General features: G+C 39.5%; 4 protein-coding genes across 6 annotated transcripts; 2 read left to right on the top strand and 2 right to left on the bottom strand.

The window, feature by feature from the left end:
* Positions 1–4: 4 nt before the first annotated feature.
* Positions 5–2,968, bottom strand: LOC113026766 (ras-related protein Rab-8B). Its single transcript, XM_026175891.1, has 8 exons — positions 2,727–2,968; positions 2,126–2,186; positions 1,962–2,022; positions 1,789–1,866; positions 1,550–1,639; positions 1,371–1,436; positions 1,228–1,278; positions 5–1,132 (listed from the first exon to the last, which is right to left on the bottom strand). The coding sequence occupies exons 1-8, from the start codon at positions 2,848–2,850 to the stop codon at positions 1,040–1,042; spliced, it is 624 nt and encodes a 207-aa protein (XP_026031676.1). The 5' UTR covers positions 2,851–2,968; the 3' UTR covers positions 5–1,039.
* A 1,010-nt stretch (positions 2,969–3,978) lies between these two features.
* rps27l (ribosomal protein S27 like) lies at positions 3,979–6,294 on the top strand. 2 transcript variants are annotated; one of them, XM_026175888.1, is made up of 4 exons: positions 3,979–4,077; positions 4,542–4,650; positions 5,432–5,542; positions 6,093–6,294. In XM_026175888.1, exons 1-4 carry the CDS (start codon positions 4,072–4,074, stop codon positions 6,119–6,121), a joined length of 255 nt encoding a protein of 84 aa, XP_026031673.1. In that variant the 5' UTR covers positions 3,979–4,071; the 3' UTR covers positions 6,122–6,294. The 2 variants fall into 2 exon arrangements, with proteins under 2 accessions (XP_026031673.1, XP_026031675.1); XM_026175890.1 differs by lacking the exon at positions 3,979–4,077 and adding an exon at positions 4,110–4,285.
* dnaja (DnaJ heat shock protein family (Hsp40) member A) lies at positions 6,295–9,278 on the bottom strand. Of its 2 annotated transcripts, none has more exons than XM_026175886.1 (8): positions 9,196–9,278; positions 8,707–8,848; positions 8,075–8,249; positions 7,863–7,967; positions 7,549–7,776; positions 7,222–7,452; positions 6,999–7,099; positions 6,295–6,893 (listed from the first exon to the last, which is right to left on the bottom strand). In XM_026175886.1, exons 2-8 carry the CDS (start codon positions 8,836–8,838, stop codon positions 6,678–6,680), a joined length of 1,188 nt encoding a protein of 395 aa, XP_026031671.1. In that variant the 5' UTR covers positions 8,839–8,848; positions 9,196–9,278; the 3' UTR covers positions 6,295–6,677. The 2 variants fall into 2 exon arrangements, with proteins under 2 accessions (XP_026031671.1, XP_026031672.1); XM_026175887.1 differs by having other exon boundaries at positions 9,177–9,237.
* Positions 9,279–9,438: 160 nt separating this feature from the next.
* Positions 9,439–14,598, top strand: acsbg1 (acyl-CoA synthetase bubblegum family member 1). Its single transcript, XM_026175885.1, has 14 exons — positions 9,439–10,091; positions 10,717–10,784; positions 10,870–11,138; positions 11,245–11,333; positions 11,486–11,606; positions 11,680–11,760; positions 11,850–11,999; positions 12,188–12,364; positions 12,636–12,817; positions 12,934–13,167; positions 13,299–13,516; positions 13,687–13,826; positions 13,988–14,234; positions 14,402–14,598. The coding sequence occupies exons 1-14, from the start codon at positions 10,057–10,059 to the stop codon at positions 14,476–14,478; spliced, it is 2,088 nt and encodes a 695-aa protein (XP_026031670.1). The 5' UTR covers positions 9,439–10,056; the 3' UTR covers positions 14,479–14,598.
* The last annotated feature ends 571 nt before the right edge of the window (positions 14,599–15,169 follow it).

The raw sequence follows: 15,169 nt of genomic DNA, 5'->3' as shown, positions 1-15,169 counted from the left end.
GATCTACTTTCTTTTCCATTTTTACTCTTCACTGATGTAACATACAGTAGTTTACAAGGACTATCATTCACATTACAGCTTTCTCCAGTCGTTGTGTTTTCATATTGGACGCGCGAAGGGAAAGTGCTCTGTGTCTACAATCTCAAGAGGAAATAAAAGCAAGAACACAACTGCTACTTGTGATTACACACAAAATATGTGAACAGCAAAAACTTTCACTTCCTATATATGCTCAACATTTTTCAAATACTGTCTGTAAACATTTTCTATTTCAGATACTGTGTGCTTAATAGTCTGAGGTCTCCCTACAGCTTTCATGCAAATACTGACAACTGTGTAACAATATGTATTAAGTACAAGCTTCCAAGAAACAAACTCTTTCACAGCTTTGTTTTGACACAGAACCCTGTACAAATAAAGGTTCTATTAAAAATAAGTAAAAAAACAGTAGGTTGTTTTTTCTTTTGTTGTTGCTATTTTTTCTTTACATATTTTTGTCTTTCTATTGCAATACTGTGACTTTAAATAGGCACACATGTGCAATTAGAAATGATGGCATTAACACTGGATACCACAATCTTAACATATATGAATTCACACAATTACAACCAATTCTGAAACTCCGTATGATTATCTTACAGCATCGTCATAGTAAATGTAACAATAGGTAGGGCGTATAAAATGATGCTACGTTGTATGAAATACTTCATTTACCATTTATGAGACCAATATTTGTAACAGATATTTTTTAAGACATCCTACAGACATGTCCACAGTCAGCAGGCACTGCAGGGTGAGCTACAAACCACTGCTGATATTCATGCATCAGTCTTTTTGCATGAACACATATAAAGCCTCGTTCGTCATTGATCCTCGTCTGGTCAGCAGATCAGGGTAGCATCTCAGCCTCCCCTGAACCTGTAAGTCCAGCTGGCAATAAGGCCCCATGATTATATGACCACGGCCGCCTCCGCAGCGAGGAAGGCCAAAAGGCGGAAACCCTCCAAAACACCAATGTCACGCCACATACGTGAGCAGCTTAGAGGAGCGAGCACTTGAAGAATTTAATTCTCTTCGACTTTTTCTCTGTGATCTTGACCGGTTTGCCTGATCCTCCAGCACTGTTGTCAGTCTACAAGAAAAGAGTTGACGGTGAAGAAATGTAAATACAGACTGTGACACAAAGTACGGGATAGCGACTAATTAATGAAACTTTCTTCAACTTACCGACTTTGAGCTCAGATTATGCAGTATGTCTCTTCCCATGGTATAAAAAGCCTTGTGTGACATAAAAGACAAAATAAATATTACACATCCATATACTGTGTGTAAGTCATGCTTTATGGTAAAGGGTAAAACATCCAGCTTACCTCTTCAACATTCAAGCCAGACTTTGCACTGGTTTCCAAGAATTTAACTCCATAATCAATAGCCAGCTAGGTGAAATAAAAACATAGATTTATATTTATGCCAAACGCTGAAAATTGCAATAACTTCAACTGAATTAGCTTGATGCTTGCTTTTTGGTAACGACTAGCTTCAGACTCACTTTTTCACCTCTGTCTTTAGACACCTGTCTCCTGTCAGTCATGTCGCATTTGTTGCCCAGGATCATCTTCTCCACATCAGACGAGGCATGCTGGCAGAATTAAATAAGACTCATTATTTATGGTTATTTAAAGTATGATACTATGAGTATTAAAAACAACTATAATTTACTTATAATTAACAATCACAGAATTTAAATTGCAAAAAAATACTAATAATATAACTAAATTTGGAACTCACTTCTTCAATATTTCTAATCCAGTTTTTTATGTTCTCAAAGGACTTCTCATTGCAGATGTCATAGACCAGCATGATACCCTGGGAAGGAAAATAATAATAATAACAATTTATGAACCCCGACGTGCAAGGGTAAGGTAGATATATAGCAACATGGTGAGAAATAAAAAGCTAACCATTGCTCCTCTATAGTATGCTGTAGTGATGGTGCGAAACCTCTCCTGGCCCGCAGTATCCCTAATTACACATCAAATCAACAACACAGGCAGCAGGTTAAAGTGCAGGTCAGTCAGACTTTCCAATAAAAAAAAGGGAAAAAGCTCAGTCAAATTACACATACCATATCTGAAGTTTGACTCTCTTTCCATCCAGCTCTATTGTCCTGATTTTGAAGTCTATTCCTGTATTAAAGCAAGTAAGAGCCACGTAAGCTTAATCGGTTACCTTACACTATCCAGTTTGTCACATGCCTCACATACACAGGAAACCAGGCATTTCTGCAATTAATGGTAAAATGTGATCTCGTGTCACGTTTTAGAGGAACATATTTTGAGGAATAAGCAGAAATAGCTGCAGTGTAAATTTGCAGCGCCGATCAGGTTTATAACATAATTATCACAATACTGTTTTCAGCATAAAGGCTACAGTGTAACAGAAGTCAAAAGTCTTGACTGTGGCTTTGATTTCATTCTGTATTTAACCCTGCTAGGGCATCCGAGTCTTCAAGGACAGAATAGCATTATCCATTAGTCTCACACTCCTATTGTCTGGTTCATATGCAGTTATTTCCCTTTTAGGTCGTTTGTCCTTCTCCTTACTTTCATGAAAAAATTCACTAGCTTCTATTACTGACAGATCAATGCAGTAAAACGCAAGACTATGTGGATGCCGGCATTCGTTTTATTAGATTTATCCTTGGGGGGCGTCAGCAGAATACTCACCTATTGTAGATATGAAGGTGGTATTGAAGGAGTCCTCGCTGAATCTGAACAGCAGACATGTCTTGCCGACTCCGCTGTCTCCGATAAGCAAGAGTTTAAAGAGATAATCGTACGTTTTCGCCATTGAAATAAACTTCAGACTTCTGCGTTTCGATATTATAAGGCCGCAATGAAGCTGGGATCCCCCGTCTGGAAACCCCTCAGCTGTCTGTTGCAGACCCGGGCAGACTAGCGACAGCCCGGTGCCGAGAAATGTGACGTCAGTTCCCGCTTGGCATTGTGGGGCTTTGTAGTTTAAAGGGACAATTAGATTTTAACCATCACTTCTGGACACAGACTTCCAGTTTTGGAAATGCTCCTAATGCCCCTGGTACTTTTGATTTCTTGTGCGCCTTCTTCCTGATATTGCTGTCCGCTGGGTTTACATATCCCAACTGAGGTGAACTGATGGCCTCTACATGCATGATTCCCACCATGAAGCACAGAGGAAGAGGTGCGATGGTGTGGGGGTGCTACTGTTGGGTATTTATATAAAACTGAAGGCACACTGAACTGACATGGTTACCGCAGCATCCTGCAGTGACATGCTATCCCATCCAGATTGCATTTAGTTGGACCATCATTTCTTTTTCAACAGGACAATGACCCCAAACACACCCCCAGGCTGTCTAAGGGCTATTTGACCAAGAAGGAGAGTGATGGAGTGCTGGGCCACATGGCCTGGCCTCCACAGTCACCTGACCTAAACCCAACTGAGATGGTTTGGGATGAGAGAAGGCAAAAGGGCCAACAAGTGCTCAACATCTCGTTGGACAACCATTTCAGGTGACTACCTCATGAAGCTCAGAGAATGCAAATAGTATGCAAAGCAGTAATCAAAGCAACCGGTGGCTATTTTGAACAATCTAAAATATAAAAATATGAATTATTTAACACTTTTTGTTCAATACATAATTGTTCAATACATTCATAGTTTTGATGCCTTCAGTGAGAATCTACAATCTTCATAAATAGTCATGAAAATAAAGAAAAAAATAAATAAATGGGAAGGTGTGCCCAAACCTTTGACTAGTGTATATATAATTTTATTTTTTAAGTGATAACCCTAATACGAAGATATTATAAATGTTTAGTATACTAAAATATTATATATTTTGGGGGAAAATAAAATATATATAATATATTTGGAAGTTTTATTTTTTCTGTTTTTTATTTATTTTATTTTTCTACATGCTCTTCACCATTTTCAGCACACTGTATGATTGCGAGTCATTCCCCGCTGCTCTGCTCTGAGATGCTATCTGTTTAATCGGCGCACGTATGCGCAGAGATTTGCACAGCGAAAATGCCTGTAAGTTACAAAGTTTCGTATTAATTTGTATGCTTTTTTCAACATGGTAGGTCCATATGTGCATTTCAGAGACGATGTCCTACCGTGTTTACACCGTGAAACCTCGCAGTTGTGTTGTTGACATTGTTGCAGCAGCAACACATGGAGTGGGGGTTAGCTAGCTAACAATAGCCGACGACGGGTGGCGACTACTTGCTGAAACACCGTGGTATGTAACTAGTAGTTGTGTGATGTAACTTATAACGTAGTCATGTCGGACCAAAAAGTAGTCATCGCCTGAAAACTTTCACGACTGCATTTTTTTGCGTTTAACGAATCACCTGTAGTACACACGAACAACTGTGGTGCTTACTTAAGATGTAAATGCAATAGTTAGTGTTTAAAAGAAGGTTTACCAAAGCGAGCTAAAAAGTTAAAACACGGTTTATCCCACTTATTTGACTGGACCTTTCCCTTCATTTCAGTTGGCCAGAGACCTTCTCCACCCGTCACTTGACCATGAGAGACGACAACATAAAAAGAAAAGACTTGTTCAGAGTCCCAACTCCTACTTTATGGACGTGAAATGCCCAGGTATACAATAAAGTTTATACTATATGGTCACCAGATGTCCCTCTTTATGTGGGTCTTAACAGCATTTTATTATTTCCTTTGATCCTACATGTGGACATAGTGTCTCACATTTTGATTGGATCTAGTTTTCAAAAGCAACTGGGAAGAAAAGTAGCACACTCCTGCAGGTTTATATGCTACAGTCTTTTGCTGCCTACTACGGCCATGGTAGAAAATTGCAAGTCACCAAAAAACACAATCTAAGCAGATTTTTGTGAAATTGGCAGAGATAAAAGGAAAGGCTCAGAAACCTCTAAAAACCCAGTGAAACTGGTGACTGACGACTCTCAGTATTTGTTTTTTGTTTTTGACTATAGCTCAAAATGTCATGAGCCAGTTGATGATTCATTTGCACTGAAAGGCAATTGATAACTATGCAGAGCGGCAACTGAAATAATAGTTTTAAAGGTTATTGGGGTAAGAAGGAGAACACTTGTGATTAAAAAGATTAAGTAATTTTATTCTAGATGTATATACTTAAAAAGGGAGTTGGGAAGCTCACATAAAATCTGCTTTACAGTTAGCAATGTGTCCCACACAAATACAGTATTTGATTGGATCTAATTTAGTTGAAAATACACATGTACTCCCAAGTCCTCATAGAAGAGTAATAAGTTATGCAGCTGCTGTGATTTTAAGCCATTTCTTATTCACACGTTCCATGGCTGTCTTTTAATCACGTTTTACATATATGGCAATCACAGAAATGTAACAGTAAATATTTAACACCATTTCTTTGCAGGCTGCTACAAGATCACCACTGTGTTCAGTCATGCACAGACTGTGGTACTTTGTGTGGGATGCTCAACAGTGCTGTGCCAGCCCAAAGGAGGAAAGGCCAGACTAACAGAGGGTAAAAGATCCAGAACATTCTGTACCAATAGAGATGTAAATACTTGATCGTAAGTGTATGGGCACCATTATACCTGCTGTGTGGCACCTGGCAAAACGTACTGTACAACAAAGCCACCATTTCTACCAGTGGTGCTTTTTGTAATCTGGAATATTGTCATCACCCCTGCAGCCGAGTTGAAGACTAGTGCACAATTGTGGTGGTTTTTACTGATGTTTTAATAACAGTAAAGGAGCTCAGATTCAGAGATATTGCAACAATTTGAAAAACATTACGGGGAAAAAAGAACCTTTGAAAGAAGAATAGTCTTATATGTCATACTTTTTTGGTTTCCATATCAGCTCTGATGTGGAGGTGTTATCAGGTAGTTATACTGTGGGCTCACTATACTGCAGCAGATGCCTGCTGTTACAGTAAGCATAATTAGATGCAACAGTAATGCATTACCACTGCTGTGCAATGCAACCAGTGGCAGGTATACTGGGGCCTTTTAACTGCGCATAAATGAGATGTGAAAACAGATGAAGTAATTATGTTTTTTGTTCCACAGGTTGCTCTTTTAGGAGGAAGCAACATTAGATGGACATTGGAAACTTAATGACTGAATTTAAGCAGTGCCTTTTTATAAATCTTTCCATTGATTAAATGGTGTCCAATGACTAGTTATCATACAAATTTTAACTTGTAGACAAAAAAATTACTGGCAGAATTTAATACGCAAATCTCAGTAAATAAAGACAGCAATAAAAAAGTTTAAGCATTCTGGGTATTTATTGTACAAAAAAAGCATTTGACTTGAATTTCACCTTCACAGAAAGCATACAAGTCATCATTTAGGTTCATATGAAGAAATTTGTACTGTAAATTTCGGAAAACAAACAAAATACACACTTAAAAAGAACATAACATGCACAAAAACAAACAAACCACTGACAACTTTAGGTGCACCCTTCTCCACTTGCATATTTGTGTCCCGAGTTTAATTAAAAAAAAAAAAAAAAAAAAAAAAGGGATTGGCAACAGTTTTAAATGTGATGTCACAAATTTACAGTGTGAAAGGGACCAAAGGCATGGGTTAAACCTTTCCTTTTGCAAAACAAAACCCACATGCTCTGCATATAGACTTTGACTACAATCACTGTGTCTGACATTGGACGCCACCTCTGGGATTGTCATCGTCTTCCTCGTAAGCTTCACCACTGTAGTGTTTCTGTTGTGACTGCAAATCGGCCTCGCTTAGTTCTACCTCCTCCATGTCATCTGTGACCATCACATCCTCTCTGGGCGGAAGAAGTCTTTCCAGCTGGAACATCAGATGTTCTGGGAGCCAGTTTTTCTCTGGGAACTCCACCTGCAGGATTAAATGAATTCAAGTGAGCTGAAAACGTTTTCCCACCCTGTGGCTTCAATTTAAATCCAGAATTGTGTTACACTGTTGAAATGATGTTCAACTTACCTGAAACTGAATAATAAGCTGTCCCCTTTCATAAGGTTCTTTGTAAAGTGGCATGCCCTCATTCATAACACATTTGACGTCATTGTGCTTAATGACTTCACCTGTTGATTTGAAGGAAGAAAAAAAAAAATAATTAAAAAAAAATTGGAATCTATATTACCATTGTTCACAATCGGTCACCAGAAAAGCCAGCACTCAAGGCCAGCTGAATTCAAACACTTACCTGGTTGTGAGCTGATAACAAGCGTTCTGTTGTCTAGAGTCTGAATGGTATTCCGGAATCCACACAGTGCCTCGACAAGTTTGATGTCCATCCTCATTATTAGGTTATTGTCCCGTCTCTGGAAAACTGGGTGATCCTTCTGATCTAACACAATAATCACATCCCCAGGTTCCAGGCCAGGCTCCTGGTCACCTTCTCCATGAAATGTAATTTTCTGACCGTCTTTCATACCTGCACAAGAGACGCATCATTAGCTAAACTTGCTTTTGAAAACAACAAGAAAAGCATTTTTATAATACAAATGTCTCAGATAGGTGAGAGCTTTACCTTTGTCAATATGAACTTCAAGGATTTTCTTCTTGCGTTCTACTTTCTGGCCATTGCAGTTCTTGCAGCGATCCTTTGAGTTAAATTTCTCGCCCTGTCCCTGACAGTCTGGACACATGCTTTGGATCTGCTGAATCATGCCTGGTCCCACCTGCTGCACCCGGACTTGCACTCCTCTTCCTTTGCAGTTTGTGCACTTCTCCAAAGCACCCTTCTTGCCACCATAGCCTATGATGAGAAGGAAAAAAGGAATTAAATATCTTTATTACTCCAAACACTGGTATTTTTCTTTCTCCAATTAAGCTGGTACTCACCTTCACATTTCTCACAAATTACATTCTTCTGGAGTCCGAGCTTTCTTGTTGAACCATTGTACATCTCCTCTAGTGAGACACTAAGCTGATGAACTACATTCTTCCCTAAAGGACAAATAAATAAAAAAAAGCACAACATTCATGTTATAAATGCCAGGAATACACATCACTTCAAACTGCATCTAGCTTGAAAACTCAATGAGCCACCTCACCTTTTCTCTCCCTCTGCATTCGTCCTCCACCTCCAAAGAACATATTGAAAATATCCATCGGAGAACCTCCGCCACCCATCCCTCCTTCTTTGATGGCTTGTTCCCCTCCTTGGTCATACAAGTCTCTCTTCTTTGGATCTGACAGCACCTCATATGCTTGAGAAATGTGCTTGAACTGCAGATATAAAACAAATAATTGAATTACTTTTAAAAGCGAGAATGAGTGACTCCACTAAAGCTATAACTTGAGTTTGTGTAGATTTTCAGTCATCAAGGTCATAGTAAGTCGATTATAACTTGTGTTAGTTTATTTGCTTCGACCCTTTATTAGGCTTACTTAACGTACGACTTGTGTTGTGACAATGCTACTTAAAAAAGTCACATAAATGATGAATAAAATAGAATACAATAACAACACATTTAATGTTAAACATTACTTTCGCACAGTAGCAAAAAACATCAAGTCAGTTCAAGCGTGCAGGTCTTCCTGTAGCCACACGCAGTCAGCTGCGCATAGATCATTCCAGAAAGTTCCAACTGGTCTTTAAAGTAGCCGGTTTAAAATTAGAAGCGGCTTTAACAATAGCACGTAAACGGCTGAACTGCTACAATAAAACACGTTTAAAACTCACCTTCTCTCCTTCGTTTGGATTCTTGTCAGGATGATATTTCAAGGCAAGTTTTCGGTAGGCTTTTTTGATTTCATCCTGTGAAGCATTGGGTTCGACACTCAGAAGATCGTAGTAGCCGGTTTCGTGAACCATGGTGACTGTCCTAAAGAGGAAATAACACACACCACGAACACGTTACACACAAGGTTACAGCTTGAAACACACTGACAGCTGATATTAAACAAATAGCAAACCGCACGCTAGCTGCAAAACAGGGGCTAACCTCTGTTTTATCTCGTTAAACCCAGCGATAACGGACTGCTAAATTTCAGTATGCCTCACACGTTACGGGAAAGCAATACAACCGGCATTAAAAGACACACGGATGTCGCCCATATTCGCCTTAGCTATAGTCAACCTTAAATGAAACTGCTGGTATTTCTTCGTGACAATGATAATTATTATTCTAAATTGAAGTCTTTATGCCTTACTTTCCAGATGCTGCCTTACCAAGCTTTGAGTCGCCTTTGCTGTGAGAGTGCGGAGCGAAAGTGGGAGGTACTTATAGCCGCTTTGCAGTGCAGAACTTTCTGGAGAGCTTCGAGAAGCGGGACCGGATGTTTCGTTGGCGGAGAGAGAGGAGTCTAGAAGGGACCCGAGTAGGGGGACGAGGGAGGGGTGGAGGTTACTAGATCTCCTTCTTATATAGCGTGACCTACTTTTTCGAATGGTTACATTGCCTTAGATGTCTCTATGAGTCCAGTGGGGCAAGGGCAAGAAAAAAAGGAACAAATATAGCATGTATGATCTCTAATAAGATACAGCCTGCTTTGTAAATGTTATATAACCTTCTCTAGAATATTCTTTAATTACACCCACACGTCTGGCAAAACAGAAACAATACTCCATCCCAAATAACTGCAATATTTGTTATGTGAGCTACAAATGTGTATACTTGTTGTTTATTATTGACAGATTTATTGCAGATTAGGTGCTCCTAAATTCCACATTTTATTACATTTTTAGGAGTGCTAAAGCCTGTTTCACCCTGTAACTCATGTGCATTAAGCTTGATTAAAATTAAATGCAGAGTGGTGTGATTAAGTTTTGAACGTGTCATTGTGTGAATTGGGAAAGGCTGTTTTACATGTGAAAAGCGAAGGTGATTTGAATTCAGGACATGTTCTTGAGCAACTGATTCCAATGCACTACCCACATGGTCTTTCCTGTTTGTTTCACAACCTTTAGCGACTTGGGAAGGCTTGCTGAACTGCAAGTTTGTTTGGTGTTTTTTTGTTTTCTTAATCCAGTATATTCCCATAAATCACGTTCGTCCAAGTTTTGAAAGCAGCATTTTTGAGCAAGTTCAGAATGGAAAAGAAGGTCGATCATCAACTTGAGGATAGGTAAGCAACTTAAGATGAACTGCTTTTTGGTTTCTTTCACCTGCCTTCACCTTTTTTCTAACAGTTTAACTGTAAGATAGCTTCTAATACTTTCACCAGCATGCATGCACAGTGCATAAATGTGGTGATGGTTTAACCACTTAGTCACTTCTGCCAGAGTTATTGAATGAATGTTCCTCATATTATAATATAGTTTTGCACCCAACCTTGGCACTGAGTCCACAAGTCCCAATTCCTCAAAAAGATTTTACTCATGTGTGTTTTTATTATGGTGATCAAGGATGTGCTTTTCCAGAATCATCCAGATGTGTTAATTTGAATTGATTTTGATTATTTTTGTCCTTTGAATACATTGTCATCTCAATTGGGAGAGAAATGTGATCAATGTTTGGATCAGTCTTTATATTGATTTGCAATGGCTCCTCCCCATTTACCATGACAACAATATTGACGAGTGGGAGCAGACAGTTGTTGTTTTTTTTGACAAACAAAGCAAGGGGCTTTTCCTGTGGCAAAGCCCCGGCATTGTGTTGGATCAACAAAGCTAAAATGAAACCCCTGCCAGAATTTGAGGTGGAGTGCGTGCGAGTGTGCTTGAAGCCCGTGTTTCCTCTGTGTGTTTCAGTGTGATGTTGCCAGCTCAGAAGACTACGGAACACACGCAGACAGATAGTGAAGAGCTCACCTTTATAGGTGAGTTATGAGCACTGAATAAGAAGACTTTTAGTGCCCAGTGATTGCATTTGCATTTCAGATATGATTTTTTTTCTTATCGCAGGACAAATAGATGTAAGTCAGGCATTTTCCAGCACACCTCTTGCTCCAGCCCATTCTCTTTGGACCACTGATGCTAGAGGTTCAGTCAAGCTGAGAATAGAAGAAGGATGTACAGAGGAACCCAACACAGTTCACCAGTTGTTTAAATCCTCAGTTGAAAAATATGGAAACAAGCATGCACTTGCCAGCAAGAAGAACAACAAATGGGAAAAGATAACTTTCCTAGAGTATTACCAGTTGTGCCGGAGAACAGCCAAGAGCTTTCTAAAGGTATATTAAACAAAAGAACTAATTTCATTTTAGGTACGTGCTAGACTACACTGTCAATGATCAGACTTTTACAAAGAAAAGTCCAAAACTTTGTTAATGTGTGCAGCTGGGTTTAGAGCGATTCCATGGAGTGGGAATACTAGGATTCAATTCAGCAGAATGGTTCTTCTCTGCAGTCGGTGCAATCATGGCAGGGTGAGAAGCACACATTACACATCAACAACTGGACCTGGATTAAGCACTAATCAAACTCAGCCAATCACTGCACATAAATACCATATAGGTGTATTTCTCCTGTTGCAGTGAGACATTCAATAACTTCTTTGTTTCTCCTACATCTGTAACAGAGGAATAATGACAGGAATTTATGCCACAAACTCACCGGACGCGTGCCATTATGTGGCTAGTGACTCTAAAGCCAACATTATTGTGGTAGAAAATCAGAAGCAACTGGAGAAGATATTGCAGGTACTATACAATGATATGCACATGCAGTGGGTTTGATTCCACAGCGAAAACATCTTCTCCCTTGCTATTACAGATATGTGACAGACTACCCAATTTAAAAGCCATAGTGCAGTACAGTGGACAGGTTCAGCAGAAGATCTCAAATCTCTACTCTGTAAGTCCTCAGGACAGCACATAAAATGATACAGACCACTATGACTGTTGAGCCTGTGTTCCAAATGGTATATTTCTGCTTTTGGGTAGTGGGAGGAGTTCATGGAGCTGGGTCTGGATGTTTCTGAAAAACAATTGGATGACATTATCAGCAGTCAGAGAGCTAACCAGTGCTGTGTCCTGATCTACACTTCTGGCACCACAGGCAAGCCGAAAGGAGTCATGCTCAGTCATGACAATGTAAGCTTTCATGTGGCTATCAATGTGTGCTTGTATGCCTAATGTGTCTATTAACAAATCTTATTATTGTAACTATGACAAGCTACTTGAAAGCGAAGAAGATCAAATGCAAAAACGTAGAAATACCTCAGAAATGTGTTGTTGTTTGAGGTAAAACAAACAATTTTCTGCACTGAATGAATTTACAGATCACATGGACGGCCATTCATGCCAGCAGGGCTGGAGAAATGCAGCCAGCCGACACGAAACAGGAGTCACTAGTGAGTTACCTGCCTCTCAGCCACATTGCTGCTCAGATCTATGATCTCTGGACAGGCATCCACTGGGGTGAGCTGGTATACTTTGCACAGCCAGATGCCTTAAAGGTAAGTAGTTAAAAATATTTGATCATGTGATTCTAACATGTGTCACAAGAATATGCATTTCGACAGCATTCAGTACTACAAGATGTTTAACATGAAAATAGGTGCACTTTCATGGCTCAGATAAAAATAAACATTTTAGTAATTGTGGAGGTAATCATTTGAATAAGATATTGTAAAAATGCAGTATTGTGCAGACTGAATTCCCACACCCACAATGGTGTCTCCCCCCCCCCCCCCATTCTTTTTCACATTTTGCACATTTGCTCTGTAGGGAAGCTTGATAACTACACTTCGGGAGGCTCGCCCAACATCCCACATGGGTGTCCCACGGGTATGGGAGAAAATGATGGAGAAGATAAAACAGGAGATTAGTCAGTGTGGATATTTGAAAAAGAAACTGGTTACATGGGCAATGTCAGTCAGCCAGGAAACAAATCAAAAGTGTACGCATGAGTGAGTAGAGTTTTGATTCTCAATAATTATTTATAAAATGTGCATATACGTGTAAATAGATGAATTTTCCCAGAAGAGATGATTTCATTCAAAAGTTTCATTTGCAATTTTATTAGGGATGATGAAAAACCGTTCCTTTTTTACGTGGCTGACAGCCTTGTGCTGCAGAAGCTTCGGAATGAGCTGGGCCTGTCTTGCTGTCAGAAGTTCTTTTCAGGAGCAGCACCGATCAGTAGTGAAACCGTACAGTTTTTCCTGGGTCTGAACATCCGCTTGTATGAAGCCTATGGCATGAGCGAGAGCACAGGACCTCACTTCATGTCAGGTCCAAAAGCTTATAAACTGCCGAGGTAAAAAAAAAAAATAATAATAATGTTTTTTTCAGAATCAAGAATTGTAAAAAATTACTTGTGTTTGTGGTCCTTATGTTTTGAATTGTAATAAAGTCTAAGACACAGAAAACTCCTTTTTTGACCTATAGCTGTGGAAAAGTGGTGCCTGGCTGTCGATACAAATTGGCCAATGTAGACTGTGAAGGGACAGGAGAAATTTGCTTTTGGGGACGCAACATTTTCATGGGTTTCCTCAACATGGAAGACAAAACAAGAGAAGCTTTGGATGAAGATGGATGGCTGCATTCTGGGGACTTGGGGAAGGTTGATGAAGAGGGTTTCTTGTACATCACAGGAAGGATAAAAGGTAGCATAATCCCATCAAACAAAACTATTGTGAGAGTGTAACTGGACATTTTAGGTCACTGACACACACTGTGGAAAGAGCATGGTGTTCTGGGCAGAAATAAGACTTCTTTCTCTGTGAAGTGAGTCACAAACAGCTGAAATGTCAGGTTGTCTACGCCTTGCATTTAGAGTTGATCATCACAGCTGGAGGAGAGAATGTTCCACCTGTTCCCATAGAAGAAGCAGTAAAGAAGGAGCTACCCATCATCAGCAATGCCATGCTGATTGGAGACAAAAAGAAGTTTTTGTCCATGCTTTTAACCTTAAAGGTAATCTGCTGTAATTGTTCTGATTTCTCCAGCAACATAGCATGAATAGTGACAAGAGAACTGTTAAATGTCTTTCTCACTTACAGGTGTGACAATGATCAATTTAACCCTAATGTCATAATTTCTATGTATATGATGTTGGGATTTATCCCGTTTTTCAGTGTTGTAGCAATACCGAAACCATGGAGCCAACAGAGGAACTCAGTATGGAAGCTGTGGAGTTTTGCAGACAGCTGGGCAGCCAAGCAAGCAAAATGTCTGACATAACCAGTGGAAAAGACAAAGAAGTGTACCAGGCAATTCAAAAGGGGATTGACAGAGTCAACTCTGCAGCCACCTCCAACGCCCAACGCATACAAAAATGGACCATTCTGAGAAAGGACTTCTCTGTTTCTGGAGGAGAACTGGGTAAATTCAGCAGAACAGTGTTAAAAAAAGATTAATACTATACAATAAAGGTTTATGCTGGTATACCATAATATCAAGACCATGTAACACAATACAGGTGCAAGTTGTATCGAATCAGTTGCACACTGCAGAGAATCTATAAATGATTTACTATTTTCTTGTTCCAGGTCCTACAATGAAGCTTCGCCGTCCAGTTGTCTTAGAGATGTACCACAAAGTTATAGAGAGCCTTTATCAAGGATAAAGTCACTTTCTACTGTGTAACTGTTAGTATGAAATCATGTGTCATTTTCCTTCATCTCATCCCCTGTGAACATGCATAAAATGTAATTACAGTACAGCACAAAAGTCTTGAGCCAACCCTCATTTCTTTTTATTTTGGTTCCAATGAGTCAGACTTTCTTGTCATTTTTTGAAGTGTTCTTGAGTGGTCAGATTATACAAGAACTGCGCTGAAAAATTGTGATTACAGGTGTTAAGGTATGATGAATCCAAATTTGACACTTGTGGTTCAAATCATCACTATGTACAATGAAGGTCAGGAGAGAGGTGCAACAGTGAGTGTCTGCAGCCATCTGAAAAACACGATAGAGGCTCTGTCATGTTTTGGGGCTGCATTTCAGCCATTGGTGTTGGAGGATCTTTCCAAAATGGATGGAAATATGAATGCAGAAGTGTACTATTGGAGTCTGATTCATAATCCAAGAGCATCTGGAAAGTATTTGACAATGGCTTCATTTTTCAGCATGACAATGATCCAAAGTAGTAAAAGCATTCCTAGACAGAAACAAAAACAAAATACACTTTTCAGTTGGGTTTGGCCTCCCAAGGGTCTGGTCCTAACCGTTCTTGAAGCAGTGTGGGATCATCTTGACACAGAATAAAACAAAGAGATCAAATCTGAAGAGATTTGAGATATCCTTCAAGAAGCCTGG

This window comes from Astatotilapia calliptera, chromosome 7 (genome assembly GCF_900246225.1).
Source record: "Astatotilapia calliptera chromosome 7, fAstCal1.2, whole genome shotgun sequence".
In the NCBI taxonomy this organism is placed as follows: domain Eukaryota; kingdom Metazoa; phylum Chordata; class Actinopteri; order Cichliformes; family Cichlidae; genus Astatotilapia; species Astatotilapia calliptera.
The sequence above is the reverse complement of the archived record's forward strand: the minus strand, read 5'-3'. Positions and strand labels throughout refer to the sequence as shown.